At 34.0% G+C, this 16,465-nt stretch overlaps 1 protein-coding gene across 1 annotated transcript in view; it reads right to left on the bottom strand.

Moving 5' to 3' along the window:
• LOC141499897 (uncharacterized) overlaps positions 1–12,102 on the bottom strand; it is a 140,998-nt gene extending 128,896 nt beyond the window's left edge. The window contains exons 1-3 of the mRNA XM_074202683.1: positions 11,421–12,102; positions 7,056–9,644; positions 3,377–3,568 (exon numbers count right to left, since the gene is read on the bottom strand). Of these exons, the coding sequence (XP_074058784.1) occupies positions 3,377–3,568; positions 7,056–9,644; positions 11,421–11,478 (2,839 nt within the window). The 5' untranslated portion in view covers positions 11,479–12,102. The remainder of the gene's footprint in view (positions 1–3,376; positions 3,569–7,055; positions 9,645–11,420) is intronic.
• Positions 12,103–16,465: the final 4,363 nt, after the last annotated feature.

The raw sequence follows: 16,465 nt of genomic DNA on the forward strand, positions 1-16,465 counted from the left end.
CATTCATGGCACATTAAGATCATTCATGGCTAATTGAACTAAGAACTTTTTTTTCAGTTATAGTCTGATTTTCTTATAGTAAAAACCCAGTCTAAGTCTCTCTAGAACATTTATGTCTTTGGGGCAGCTACTATATGATAAGACATTTGCATTCTCCAGTTAAAAAAAGCAGAGGGGTGGCTAGGTAGAGCAATGGATAAAGCACTGGCCTTGGAGTCAGGAGTACCTGGGTTCAAATCCAGTCTCAGACACTTAATAATTACCTAGGTGTGTGTCCTTGGGCAAGCTACTTAACCCCACTTGCCTTGCAAAAAAAAAAAAAACACAAACAAAATTAAGAAATGGCAAAAAGCACTTAGAGTACTCCTAATAAAAAATATCTTAGTCAAGAGGGCAACATTAAATGTTCCTTTCTAAGAAGTATTATGGTTTGAGAGAGCTTAGCTGAAAGAAACATTAATTTGCTCAGAACAAATGTTATTTGCTGCAAATTATCAGTCATGATCTTAATTTATTTATAATTGATGTTCACATCAATTTTTAAAAATTCTTGAGGTGTCATATTGGGTTAAAATAATACAATTAAATTTAAAACAAAGCAAAATCAAATAAGAGGAACAGAGTACTAAGTATCAGATACTTTGGATAAGTTAGTTACTGAATTTGTTAATTGAATTTAGTACAATGAATTTAGCACAGACTACTAGACATCTAAAGAGAAAAGCAAAACACCTTGAGGGATTATCTAACATAAGGGCAACTTGTTTAGAACATTGATCTATAAAGGAAGAGTCACAAAGTGACCTTGAGGAAGTTGCGATTAATCAGTCAGAGAATGGGAAAATCATCCAATTACAGGTATAGGCTCTTCATAAAATAACCAATGAAGGAATAATTACTTACTTTATTCTTTAACACTTCCCCACTCTGTACTCCACCCCCCACCCCCCCCACACCCCTGTCACACTCTTAACTTCTTACTTTTCTGAGCTAGACTTTAATTTTCTGGGTGGTTGCAACCTGACTAATATTCAGGTACTCACGCCTGCAGCTGTGAAGATACTACTGGGAAAAATTCCAAACATATGCAACATAATCATCCCTTGTCCCTCATATCAGAGCATAACTATGGCAGATACCTCTTGGAGAAATAACCAGTAAATAAGAAATCAATCTTTGTCCTTTGCTTTGAAGCTAGTGAGTCATACAGGATAGACATAGATGGATTAAGCACTTCATTCAAAGATTTTATTATATTATCTTTCCCCTACAAATCTATTCCTCTTCCAAATTCCCTATTTTTGTTCAGAGCACCACTATCCTCAAAGGGACCTGGGGTTTATAGACTCATCATTTTCTTCACCTCTTTACTCTTCTACCTCCCACCTCTCCATTACTTAAACTCTCTCTTATTCCAAACTACCCTATTTCTGTTGAAGGTATCATCTTTCCAGTGTCTCAGGTTCATTCATATCTCATTATTATGGACTCCTTATTCTCTCTCATCCCACATATCTAATCAGTTGCCAAATCTTGACATTACTACTTTTACAGGTCTCAAATTTAACTTCAATCCCAGAAGTACAATTTTAGTTCAGGTTCTCAATGCTTTTCTTATAGATTATTGTCAACATCCTTTTAATTGGTCTTTGTCTCTTGTCTTATATCATACTTCAATTCATATTACACACACTGCTGTCAAACTACTTTTCCCTAAGTGTAGATCTGACCATCTAACTCTCTTACTCAGTGAACTTCAGTTACTTCCCATTGCTGTTAGGATAAAATATTCCTTTGTTTAGCTTTTGAAGCCCTACATAATCAGGCTCCAACCTATCTTCCCAACTTCAATAGACATTATTGCCCCTCCTGAATTCTGTAAACCAGCCAAAGTGACATTTCTGTTCTTCACTCGTTATAGGCCTATTTATTTCTTTGCATTGACCATGCCTTGTATCTGCAATTATTTGGATTTCCTATTATCCTTCAACATAGAGCTCAAGCACTATATTTGTCATGGAGACTTCTCTGATTCTTCCCAAACTACCTGGTATTACCTACTTGTGTGTTTTTGTATGCATGTATATGTATTTGTCAATTTTATATTTATTCTTAATATATTTATATGTACTTGTCTTTGCCATTGGAATTAAGCTCATCCTATATAGGGATTATTTCATTCTTTGTACTTTTATTCCCAAAACCTAGCCCAGAATCTGTAATGAGTACTTAACAGATACTTACTAATTTATTGATATAATTTGTCAATCAATTACTAAATAAAGATATTGAAATTGTGTTCTTAATTATGTAAAATTGCTTTACTGGAACAGGTATGCAATTACAAAAGTCTGGAGAACACTGGCTTAGAATCATTGAGAATTTTCCTTAAATGTACAAACCTAAGGAATATTTTTCTTTTCCTACATGGACATTATCTGAGGTGGCCAGAAACAAAATTGTGATCTTATAATTTCATAAATCAGCTGTAACCAGGAGTAATATGGTGGCAAAAAAATCTGATTCCAGATTCCGTATTTCTTGCTCTAAATAGGTTCTTAAAGAAGAAGAAACCATAGAATGGATTCCAAACTGACCATTGAACAAAAAATAAGATTAATCAAGAAAAAACTGCAATATTTAATATCTTGCTGTCAGTTTCTGAATAGCTATATAAATAAAAGGAAGTAGTAATAAGAGTGACCTAGAAAACTGAAAAATCACTTATTTATAGTTATTTTTATTAATATTCCTCTAACATTCACTTAGGCTTATTTCCCCTGACCACTAGTTCCTATATAGACCAAATAATAATGATGATGATGATGATGATGATGATAAACAATAATAACTGGCATTTACATAGTGCTTTCTATATGCAGGGTACTGTGTTAAATGCTTTTGATCTCACAATAATGCTGGTGGTAGGTATTAATTATTAAGCAATGTTCACACAGCTATTAAGTATCTGAGTTTAGATCTGAACTCAGATCTTCCTGTCTCCAGACCCAGGGTTCTAGCCACTACACTATTTAATCCCTTCCTTGATAGGTCCTCCTATGTATTAATTCCAGGCTACAGGAGAATAAGGAAGAAAATACTTAGCATCAAAGTAAGTAGAGGAAAGCAACTCGGGCAAATCACTTGGTAGAATTAAAGAGATGTTTAAATGAATTATTAGTAGAATAAATGATTTTTTTTAAAAAGGTTGTAGTGTGGTATTTTTTTTAAAAGTCTATGTAAAATAAGCATATTGTTACTACCAATAAAAGTTTATTTTTAAGAAGAATAAGGGAGCAAATAGATCCAATGAGGATGAGTCTGATGGTTTCTTGGGTACTGTGATATTAATAAATAAAATGAATTATCTACTCACTTGATCCTTCAGTAATGTTACTGGTAAATGAACTTCCTCCAGTTGAACTGCACTTTTTGCTTTCTTTAAACTGCTTTCGTCTTTTGGCCCACTGGTCAATTGCTTCCTCCTGGGAGCTGTCACTGGCTCTTGCATCTCTTGATGGTAATTCATTTGAGAGCTTCATGAGTTTGTTCATTTCCCATTTCCAATCTAAATTTAAACCAGACTGATTATGATGGGAAAAGTGAGAGGGAATTGGAGGAGACATTCTCAAATCTTGGTTCACTTTCAAAAATATTTTTTTAATCCCTCCCCTCCAAGATGAATCAGTCAAGGTTGCAAAATACATTTATCAAGATTAGAATCTATTCAGTTCAATCCTATCCAATCCAGTTCAAATGCATTTATTGAACACCTTATAATTCAATACTGAGTATGGTAGGGAGGGGAGGAGAGATAATTAGGTTGTATAAAAATCCTCTGGCATTAAAAAGGTTATAATCCTACTGGGAAGAAAAACTTCGAGAAGTGAAAGAAGTGAACTCAAGTTCTCCAGGATTTGAATTCTATTAGTTAAAAAATGTAAATTTTATAACTTACATTTTCTGATAAAATGGTTTTCAATTGCTTTGAGAAGGAAACACTTTAATTAAGTCAAAATATATGAATCAGTGCCCTTATTTTTATTTGAACTTGATCCCATTGATATAAACTCCTGGGGCAAAGGGATTGTTTCTGCTTTTCTTTGTATTTAGTTCTTGGCACTTGGTAAGTGCTTAATAATATTGACTGTTTGATCAGTTAATTGTCTGAGGGTCTCTGAGTTCTCTCTCCAAATAGAGAAAAGATGTACACTGCTATGTTATATGCACTGTGTTCCCAGAAAAATCAAGGCAATATGGCACAGAACTGAAAAAAAAGGTAATTTAGATATCAACTCTAAATTCATTTAGCCCATTAACCATTTTGCAAATAAAGAAACTTAGGCCAAGAAAATTTAAGTGACTTGCCCATTATTTCACAGTAGTGATCATCAGAGGTAGATTTGCACCCAGGTCCTCTGATGCCAATTATCACTCTTTCCACTCTGTGTATTGTGCTGCCACCAATTGGTCTTTTATTTTTCAATTCTGAGAGACTGTGTTTCAATGATTTCAAGGAGAGAATGGGGCAGAGAGAGAAAAAAAGCAAATCGTACTGGGAGTTGCCGGTAAGATGAATGGACCAAAGAAGGCTTCACAAGATTTCTTTCTGTATAGGCTTTCCTAAACAGCTAGGCATTGAAAAGGTAACAGAGAAAACTAGTGCAGCCTTGGGTAAGGTTCTTTCCTGTTCAGAATGAGTTAAGAGCTAGGAGTCCAGATAAGTATCTCCTTCCTCTCCTCCACAAAATACAAAACTGGCCAACAGACATCTTGAGAACAATGCATGTATGTAGACCAGGGACCGATCTGGAGTGAAGTGTGGAGGATGGGTTTGAATGACTGTCAAACCATTCCTCCTCTCTGAGTCCTTTATGCACTAGAAGCAACACAATTACTTAGTAAATCTGAGTCTATGCTGCCTAGCCCTACTCCAGGATCTGCGTCCATCAGCTTGGTCTATGGAATAATTCAGACCCTAGGGTGAAGATGGCATTCTATGTTCTGTCTGAGCTAGAAGAAATTTAGACAGAGTGCTAAGCACAGGGGAAATAAAGATAAAAAAAATGCATCAGTGCTTGCCCTCAAGAGGCTTGCATTTTGCTTTTGTTTAAATATATTAAATTTGAGATGGTTATGGGAGATCTAAGGATCCAAAGTGGCAATGAGGAGATCCTTTAATCTCTCTCAAAAGGACTTTCAAAATTGACTTTTCTAGGTACTCTTTAGTTGCTTAGTCTTGGCCTTGGACCATATTTCCTTTTAGAGGTAAGTGGGATTATAACTGAATGAAGCCTCACTCATGGTTTCAATGAGTCTTCCTTTTCCCCAAAGTCATGTCAACAAGAGTTGCAAAGTTTCCTCTTCCCCAAGGTCAAATAGTAACAAAGATTATACAGCACTGTGCTGATTGACTCCATAAATGGAAGGATATAGAATTATTTCTCCCATAGGGTAAAATGAATTATCTCTTTGATAGGGTAAAACTGAATCTGAATAATTATGCAAAAAGGGCTTGAAAAATGCTTTGCGCTAATCAGCTAGATACTTGCAGAAAGATTGTGAGCCCAGCTATCTAGCCAGTAGGTAGCAGTCCAGGGGATTGGGACTGCATTAGGAACTAGGATAAAAGAGATTTGCAAGCCTCAGCACTTTGCACTCCTCCTAGAGCTCATTTTATGGAGGTTGTGCCCTCTTTTTGAGAAGAACAAATAAAATCCTTTTTGTTCTCCAGTCCAGGTCTTCTAATTATTCTGTTTAAGGATAAACAACACTGTAACACACATTTCTGATCCCACATAGCTGATATTCTTATCATGGCATCTGAAAACTTTTAAGAAAATATTTTGACATTTCAATATAATTGATTTCTTTTGTAATGCTATATATTTTAATTTATACATTTAAAATCATTCTGAGAGGAGATCCATAGTCTTCACCAGAATGCCAAATATGTCTGTGACACAAAAGAACCCCCTTCTCAAAAAGTTGGAGAGAACCTTGGAGTTCAACCCCCATTTTATAAATGAGGATAATGAAGCAGACCAAGTCAGACAACTAAAAGATATCTGAGGCAGGATTTGCACTTAAGTTTTCCTAACTCCAGGTCCAATCTTGAAATAAGTGTCCAGGTCCTTTGACTTCTGGATCATAATCCTTGTCAATTTATCACTTGACTTCAATGTATTAAGGGGCTTGGGGAATGGGCAGTTCTTATTTCTCATTTCCTTTGGGATGAGGGCATTGATCAGCAGAGTTAAGAGGTGAAATTTAATATGAAGTCAGGAGAATTCAGAAAGTTACAGGAAAACTTTCCCTATGAAATGATATAAAATATTTAATGCTAATCTAGGAGTGAATACAGGTGGCTTATGGTCTTACTAATAAATATTATGAAAGAAATTCTAGTTAAGTTTATCCTGAGGAATGCAAAATTACTCTCTTTCCCCCTTTGTTTCAGCAAGGTAGATAAAGGAGTCTGCTTCAGGTTCAATGACACCTGGAGCTGGACAGCTCCATAATTAGACACAGGTTATTCCCAGTGTTATGTCCTTTATTTTAATTACAACTCCTCACAGCCTTCTAGAAAATTCATGGCATGCTTCACAAATTCTGTAGTGAGTTTTGAGAGTGTTTTATAAAAAAAAATGTTCTAATTAGCATGCCTAGCTTGAAAGAAGGAAAATAATGGTGAAATCATTCGGGCATTCATTCAATAAACATTTATTGAATGTCTATTATGTGCAAGGAGCTGTTCTTCAGTTTCTTCAAGATGATTTCTATCTTGCAATATATCAAACTCAGTAAAGAAACTATTAAGTTTATTTTATATTGGACTAAAGGCCTTGATAATTTTACTAAGAATGCAATAATAATTTTAAGAAGCAAGCTAATATGTTCATACAAAGTTACTTTTACTCTCTAAAATATTCAATGAGATGTGTGTGCATCTGTGTGTGTGTGTGTGTCTGAGAGACAGAGAGAGAGAGAAAACACTCTAATTTCAAACCTATCCAAAATTAAATAATAAAATCATTGATATATCAATACTATACCTTTCAGAATTCTATGCTTCTGAGGTGACAATGGTATGTCAGTCTTTTGTTCATTGTTTTTCTCTTTTCTTTCAGAGTTCAATTCAATAAAATCTTCATTTTGACATTCCACAGTGTCTTCTTCAAGACTAAATGATCTAGAGCATATTTCTTCCCAATCCTCATTTCCCAATGTTTCTTTAATAAATGCTTCCAGATTAGAAACCTGATCATTTAGAGAAGACATTGGCAAGTTGTCCCCTCCAGTGATTGGTGGGAAATATTTTTGGAAACAGGCTTTAATATAGTTACTATTAGACAAAACTTCAAAAATGCCCCTGTATTCATCCTCTATAGTTGGTTCCTCAATATCCCAAAGTGACAAAATGTTAGAGTTTCCATGAGGATCAGACATGTCTTTAAGCTCTTTCTCTGGCATGGAACCACAGGTAGTCTTTATGACTTTACTATCACTTTGGGAAATAAGTTTTTGCTTTAGTGCCTTGGTTAATACATTCATCATGGATCCTCTCCATTTCTTGCTGGCCCCTTCTGTTTCATGGGTAGTCACCTGAGTGTGGATACCTGGTTGCTTCACAATGGGCTGCCGTTGGGTATAGTCCATAATTTCATGGTCAGTCCTATTGTGAGGACTAACATAGCCTCTGAATGAACTTCTAGAGAGTGGTGATGCCAGGGTTAGTGAGGACACATTTTTTAACTTCAGAAACTCTTGTCCATCAGCATGGTGACCACTATATAACGTTTTCTCATTGAATCCACACTCACTGAAGTTCATGTGTTCTTCTTGACAAACAGAAAGGAAATTTGCAGACTCAGCATTTGCATCTTCAGTGTCTGGTGTACCGTTGATGTTTAATGAATGCTTGTTGATTGATCGATTGATTGAATGAAGATCCTTAGGCATTTGATCTACACTTTCCTGAAGCATACAATTATAGTTGCTTTCTAAAGGGGTCTCAGGGTTCTTAGAGTCCATCATATGCTCCACACAGTGATTCAAGAAAAAAGCATCATTAGTACTTAGTTTAGGTTGCAAACAGTCTGTAGTTAAGCCAGAGTGAGATGGGTTAGTGGTTATGGAGCATGAAAGAGAAGGCTTTACATCATCAACACTGAAGCAGGAAGAGACAGAACTGGAAGATGTGGAAAATTCTGGATACTCAGGATGTGTACTATCCTTGCTGAAGATGCTCAATGCTTTGGCTTCCATATGCTGCACCTTCAGAGATGGAAAAGAATGAACATTTGACTCTTCTCCTTCTTGAATCTTAGAGTGAGTATAAGCAGCAGTGCCCATGAAATCTATTATTCTTCCTGTGTTGTACTGGAGATATGGCTCTGATGTGGTATTTTCTTGGTTAATAAGGATGCTTTTCCTGCATTCCTCTAATTCGGCACCGTTTTCTAAAGGTTCTTTTAATGAATCTGTGTCACTCATCTCTGGAGGAACATGAACAATAGGAGCAGTATGTTGGAGAACAGTCTCAATCTCAGAAATCTTTTCCTTTATAGCAGTGCATTCATTATTCTGATAATTCTTTTGTTGAGGAATGGCACCTTGTAACCTATTAGTATCAAAGACTGAAAATAACATTCTAACTTCATTGTTGTTGCTTTCTGGAGGTAGAGATTCTGTAAGGATATTTGAATATTTTTCCTTATAGTCATCAAATTCATTAGCAGGAGGAGGAGGTGAAGGAAGAAGAGGAGAAGGTGGTGCTGGCAGTGTTAAAGAACAATCTGTGTCTTGATAATTTTGAAAAGTTTGTTCCTTTAATTGAGTACTTTGAGCTGATAGTGAAGGTGACTTGGGACATCTCTTTGTGGTGACATTAGAATTACAATTAACATACTTGACTTTTTTCTTTCTTTGCTTAGAGAGTGCTATATTGATGAATAAATGCTGCTTCCTATTGACATATGTCAATTTACTTTTTTTCCCGGCAATGTTCACTTTTAGGGAGGGGTCTTCATTGCTAGTAACTGTGGCTTTGAATTTAGATGATGCATCATACTTTCTCTTGCTTGTGTGACCTACCAATAAAGTTTGGTATCTAGAATAGGGACATCTCCAAATATGTTTTCCAGGGTACCTCCAAAGGATCTTTTTTGTTTGGGTCAGATTTGTTCCAGTATCTCTTAAAGAACTTTTTTCAACGGCCACTTTTATATTAAAGGCACCACATTTCATTTCTGTAGTAATTCTATCTTTTCTTGTTGTAAAAATTTCTATAGAGCCTGGGAAGTTCTGCAGGGTAATTTTTCCTGATAGAGCACCTTTTGGTTCTCCAAAAGTGATCACAGTAAGGAATTTCTCCTGCTGATGACAACAAACCAAAGGAGGACAATCATTTTTCTTTTTCATCCTGTCTTCACTGGCAGACAGAAATGGTTTATTTTCTTTGCATAATGGAGTGTTATTCTGTTCTCTATTCATAGAAGCACCTCTATCTTCACCTCCATTTTCATCAGACTTCCCCAAGCCCTCAGTGAGAGGAATGGTAGTTTCTGAGGTGTCTATTTCTGTTCCTTTTTCAAGATCTTTTGTATTTTGGGGGTGTGGCTGATGGATAGACTGAGAGTCATCTAAAAAAATGAAGGGGAAAGAAAAGTTTCTGGAACAAGTGCAACAAACTTTTGTAAAACATTAAAGGTGTTTCTCATCATTAGTTTTGAGAGCTACTTTATTTTTATTGTTAAGATTAAATATTTTAACCACAAAATTCATTTTTTTCCTTTTCAGTTTATAGCTCCTTCTAATTTTAATCCCAAGCTCTTAGAATTCAAACTATTATGAGCTAAATTGAATAATGTTAGGAACAGAGTAGGTGAAGTTCTGGGAATAAAGTCAGAAAGATGTGAGTTAAAATCCAGCTTCAGATATTGCTATCTGTGTGACCTTGAGCAAGTCAGTTAACTTTTTCTGCCTGTTTCCTCAACTATAAAATGGGGATAATAATAATAATTACCTCACAGGGTAGTGTGAGGATCAAATGAGATATTAGGTATAAAGCAATTATCACAGGGACTGGCACTTTTAGACAATTAATATATACTTATTTTCTTCCTTCTTGTTACTGTGCAACATATTAAGAAAAAGTATTATTTTAAATAAGCGGGAAATATACTGGTAGTGTGCATGATAAGGTTGTTACCCATTTTTGCTTCAACCAAAATGGGGCAATGATACCAAGAATTTAGGAATACTCAATATCAGGTATAAGAGATTTTTTTCAAATGGTATCATGAAATTAAAAGGAAATTACTTAAATTTTTAAAAGTTCTACAAGTCTTTCTTTTCCTTTATCTTTCCATTTTCTTTCTTTCCCTCTTCAATCTTTATTTTCATATGTTCTTCCATTATTTTAAAGGATGTCATTGTTTTCAGAATTAAACAATGAAACAGTTGGCAGATGACTTTTCAGAAATTCTACCTTAACAATCATTATGAGACTATGAGACTAGACTAGATTAGTCTAGTCATTATTTGGCCATCTCCAACTTATAAGGATTGATTTTGTGAATATACTAGAACAATTTGCAGTGGCCTGGTTATGGAAAGAGGGAAATGGAAGAAAAGAAGGAAGGAAGGAAGGAAGGAAGGAAGGAAGGAAGGAAGGAAGGAAGGAGAAAAGAAAGGATTTATGTATCACCTACTATGTTTCAGGTACTATGCTATGCACTTTTTACAAATATTAGCTCATTTGATCCTCACAACAATCCTGGACTGTTAAGTGCTGGTATTATCCTCATTTTACTTTTGAGGAAACTGAGGCAGACTAAATGATTTGCTAAGAGTCACATGGCTAGCAAGTGACTAAGGTACTTCCTGGATCCAGGTCCAGTGGTCTTCCTCCTCTGCATCAAGAGTTGTGTCTGTTAAGGGTGATACAAATAGTGGGACCTTAATAAATGTTTATTGATTGATGGATTAAACTATATCACACAGACTCCTTTTAAAATAGGTCTTGCAATAGGTGGGAAGATATTAAATTTTTCTTTAAGTTCTACCTTCTTACTTGGAATAAGTTAGATCTTCTTTGTAATTTTTCTAAAATATTTATCCTCTTAGTTTTTGCTATTATTTCTGCATATAAGAAGACTTACATGAGAACACACACATGATCATATATATAAAGAAATGGGGGGAGAAGCAGCTCTAAATCATCTGTAATTGAATAAGCAAGCCCTTCTTTTTAAAGATGTTTAATTTGTATTAAAGTGATTTTAATATATCATAGTCATAAAATATTATAATATCAATGATAAAAACTATATCATAAATAAATTTCAATGCATTTATCCCTTTAATGAAGCATAACTACTGATTCATTTTATAGAAATAAACAAAAATTAACTTACATTCGACTCTGGTCAAGATTTTTCTGTTCTTTAAAGTTTTTCTTCTTTTCCTTCTCATCTCAGAGATCTGAGATTCTTTAACTTTCCCTTCCCTTTAAAAGAAACAGATAAGAAAAAGTTGGGTCTATAAGTCAAAAGTTTCTCATCTAATCTCCTAGTTCTTGTTCTAGATTGCCAAAATTGCTGACCAACTTATTTCATCTGTCAACCTCCCAGCACAATCTCTTACACATCCTGTTCCTTAAACACACAATCATTATTTTAATCATATTTTTCTGTTCCCTATATATTTATTAGTTTTATTGTCATTGTTTCAGGATAAACTTCTTAAGGGCATGTCCCATATGTATCTAAAATATACAGTTGTTTATCCTATAGCTGTTGAGGAAATTTGTCTTTCTCAAAAAAGAGGCCAGTTAATGAACCATTAAACAAATTCTAAGAATGAAGTCATGTCAGCCATAATGGCTAGGTGGCACAGTGGATGGAGTGCTGGTCCTGGAGTCAGGAAAATCTTAGTTCAAAATCAGGAATTGACACTTACTAGCTGTAAGATCTTGGACAAGTCACTTTATCTCTGTTTGCCTCACTTCCCTAATTAATTAAGCAAGGGGTTGTTGTGAGATTAAAATGAGATAATGTTTGAAAAGCATCTTACAAACCTCAAAATGTTACATAAATGATAGCGATGATGATGATATGATAAATTATATGAAACAACACTTTTATGAAATCCAAATTAGAACCTTAAGGGAATCAAAAAAGATGCTATCATGATAGGATGGATAATGATAGTCCATATCTTTAGATGACCTTTAAAAATCAAATCATCATGTATATGAACCAGATTTTCTAAATTACAGTCTATGACTGGATGAATAGAAGTCACATGGAGCTAGAGAAAGGAAAACTATTAAAAAGTCACATGGATCTAGGAAAATTGAAGCACTGGCAAAGGCAACTACCTCAAAGAGAGGGGTCAGGAAAAAGTAACCAAGGATTTTTGAACTGATCAGGTAGGTGTGATCTGATGGAAGCTATACGGCTAAAATAATCTCCTCCAAATTTATACCCCAAGGTAATGACCCTGTGCCTCCTTTCTCTGCATGAGCCCATTCATAGTAGACTGAATTCTCTTACTTTAGACACAAGGAAATTTTGCTTAACTTTAGTTATTTTAAATATTTACATTAGTCTTTATAAACAATATTACACAATAGTATTTGTTACTCATGGTATATTTAGTGGAAATACAATTGGAAGGAGACAGATAAGAGACAGAAATTGATATATTACGGCAATGTTTATTTTTTTCCAGAAGAACTATTTATGACTGGGGCATTGGAGCTAACCAAAAGTGATCTAAAAAAAATTACATATTTTTTGATACTCATTTTCAAAGTAAAATTCAGAGGAGTGTTTATACAAAACATTCTATCTGTTCATCAAGTTAGTCTCCCCTTCACAGCACCATATATTATACAGTTATATATTTTGCATAACTTAATAAAGTATAGATATATAATATAATATAAGGACATTAAATATAAGATAATTTGCAAGTGAGAGCACTAGCAGTTTGGAGGGCGTGGTGAGGAAAGGCATCAGGTAGAATGTGGTTCTTGGGCCATGCCTTAAAGAAATTTGAATATACTATGAATATATTATGAAGGAAATTGAATATACAAGTAAGTAGGGAATATATTCTATCATTTCAGGTATGGGAATGACCAATGTGAAAGCCAGATATGGGAGATAGAATGCTGAGTATGAGGAACAGAGCTGAATTATTTAATAGAATCTGGGGGAAAGAGTAATGTGTAATGAACCTGGAAATATTCATTGATGTCCAATATTAAAGGATTTAAAAACAAATAAAATTTATATTTTATCCTAGAGGAAATAGGGGGGACAAGGGTGTCATTTAAATAGGAAAGTGATATTGGCAGATCTATGCTAAAGAAAATCACTATGGTAGCTGAATAGAAGTCATACAATGAAGCCAAATTATTTTACTATAATTTATGCTATGTCCATTAATTTTGGGTGAATCCCAAGGCTCTGTCCTTTCTCTTTTCTCTCTGATCTCATTTGGGGTTTCTAAACAGCTTTTTTGTGTTCCATTATCTATCTGCTGATGACTTCCAGATATAAATATTCAACCCTAGTCTCTCTTCTGAGCTCCATTCCTTATTGTGAACCATCCATTTGGATATCCCATAAGTATCTCAAATTCAGTATATCAAGTTCTGATAAGCCAGATTTTCATTCTATTCAATGTAAAAATACTTATGGAATGTGTCTAATGTTGTGGTAATTTAACAACTTATATGATATTTTTGGCATTTTCTTCATCACGTTCTTAAGATTAAATAATGAAAACAAAACTATAAATCAAACACTGATTTGGCATCATTACTAAAGTAAAGGCATCATTACTAGTAAAGGCTCAATAATTACTAAAACTTTAGCACTCAAATATTGTGAATAAGTTTAAATAGACACTGATATATTTCTGACTCTACTTCTTTAACAGATACAATGAATTATGAAACAACCAAGATTTAGGTATTGTATAATAAGTTCTCTATAAGATACTTTAAAGTGCCCTTTGAAAACTTGGCCTTGGGCTCTCCTGTTTAAATAATACCAAGAATATTTTAAATGAATTCTAACCATATCAAGCAAACATTTAGTTGTCATAGATTTTCTAAGGTGGAAAGGAATTTCACAGTAAAAGCAATTATAAATTGATAGAATCAAAAGAAATTATACAATGAAATGGATAGCATGGATGCAGGTCTCCCCCCTTTTTAAAGGAAAGAATCTACCAAAGCTAAATTAATCATCAAAGTTAGTATAAAATTTCCAGGACTCTCATAGCAATATCAAAGGGAAAGAAGTACTGGATCTTAAATTTTGGCTAAATGAAGAGGGACAAAACTTCCAAAGTTTAAAATTTGAAACATATGCTTAATTATTTATTCACTGGTAAGAGCAGGACCACACTTGCAGAAAGATATTTCTATCTTTCAGAGGTATTTTCAGTTGTGAAACTGTACTTTCATTGAATTACTTGGAAACAACTTTTTATAAAGCAACTGCAATTAATTATGATGTACATAGATTCCTGAGAATCACATAAACAGGTCTGATTTGAGAAATATTTATATTAAAGAGGTTGACCAGAATCTGATATCTATTTTTTGAGTGTATTTCAGTGAGTATGAGGACCTTAGATCTCTGAACTCCTAGTTTTTGTTTATTTTGTTTTATATGAGAATTTAATTGATCCAAATATTTGGAAAAGGAAAAAACAGTAAGATTAAAACATACTTAAAAGTAAGATTGCATGAAATCAAATTCTATTGTTTTTACTAATTGATTTTAAAATATAGGATTAGGACAAACATAATTTTTCAATAAATGTGCTTAATGCTGAGAAGAGAGAGTAAACAATGTATAGTGACTGGTTTTCTATCTTCTCCCCAAAGACTATAAATACTGTTACTTTTTTTTAATAAGAGCCAAATGTAATATTGTGGAAAGGGCAGTGATGGCCTAATTCAGGGCTTCTTAACATGAATTCTATGAACCTAAAAAAATTGATAGTTAAATTTCAATGTAATTGACTTCCTTTGTAATTCTATGCAATTTTATTTTATATAATTAAAAACATATTCTGAGCAGGGACCAAAAACTTTCATCAGACTATGAAAAAATATCCACAACACATAAAGGGGTAAGATCTCCAGACTTAATTGAAGTTGAAATGACTACTTTTCTGTCATGGCAGTAGAAAAGCTGAACAAGACAGAAAAGGAAGATGTAGGTTGGGGAGTACTCTATTTCCCTAAGGAAACTACTTTAGCCTTTATCTTGTAAAGATGACAGAGATTCGTGAGAAAGTATTTTTTCTTGGTACTTTCAGTAAATTGGATGGTGGAACTATGTTTTCAGTTGTAAGGAGAGGATTTTTGCATTTACAATTATAGTTAGACATCTCTGGCTATATATTCACAGCCAAAACATTGTAAATAATTATTTATATTTTATGTTAATACTGATTGTATTGTCAATAAATTCAATAGTTAGAAATTTTATGTCTTTAATTCTGGAAAATTAGGTATATTGATAAATAGATATCAGCAACCCCATGCGGATAAATTTCTTTTAGTTTATTAAATAGACATTTGCTAAAATGACTTGGAGCATCTGAAAAATTAGTGATAGAGATTTTTCAATTTAGTAATGAGAAAATGTCCAAACATATCTCTCCATTACCTTAGACCTTGGGATGATAAGAATGACAATGAATCAAGTGGGGAGTAATATAAGTGAATGGAAGGGTGAGTCTATAAATGTTGTTGCAAAAACATATGCACTATAATTGAGTAAGTTACATGTACTTTGAAGTCAAATTGCACTTACACTGAATTCAGAATGATTTTATATCATACATTAGCACTTATCTTCCTGTACCTTTTATTCCAAGTGTCAAAGTTTTGATATGGATTACTGGTCTCTTAAGGCACATATGTCTCAGTTAAGAATAAAAGATGCTGATACATACTAACTCACTTAGAGAATCATCCCTAGAGTCAGATATAAACAAAGTTAGGATAATATGTTAGTTGCAATGTATGATGAAATTGTTTTAGACATCAAGTAATTATATAAATTCACCTTTTTCAAGTTCTGAAACTTACTAGTTAGGTTACCCCGGGCAAATCTTTTAACCTGAGTCTCAGTTTTTTCAGCTGTGAAATTAAGTTAATGAGATGTTTCCCTACTTCACAGTGTGGTCATAAGGAAATTTTTTTGCAAATTTCAAATTGCTATGAACATGGGAGCTATTACCATATAGTATTTTAATATTTATAATTTTTTCTCACAAAAAAGAGACAGGTTGGGAGCGGCTAGGTGGCATAGTGGATAAAGCACCAGCCTTGGAGTCAGGAGTACCTGGGTTCAAATCTGGTCTCAGGCACTTAATAATTACCTAGCCACTTAACCCCATTTGCCTTGCAAAAACCTAAAAAACA

Source organism: Macrotis lagotis, chromosome X, assembly GCF_037893015.1.
Source record: "Macrotis lagotis isolate mMagLag1 chromosome X, bilby.v1.9.chrom.fasta, whole genome shotgun sequence".
Taxonomy (NCBI): domain Eukaryota; kingdom Metazoa; phylum Chordata; class Mammalia; order Peramelemorphia; family Peramelidae; genus Macrotis; species Macrotis lagotis.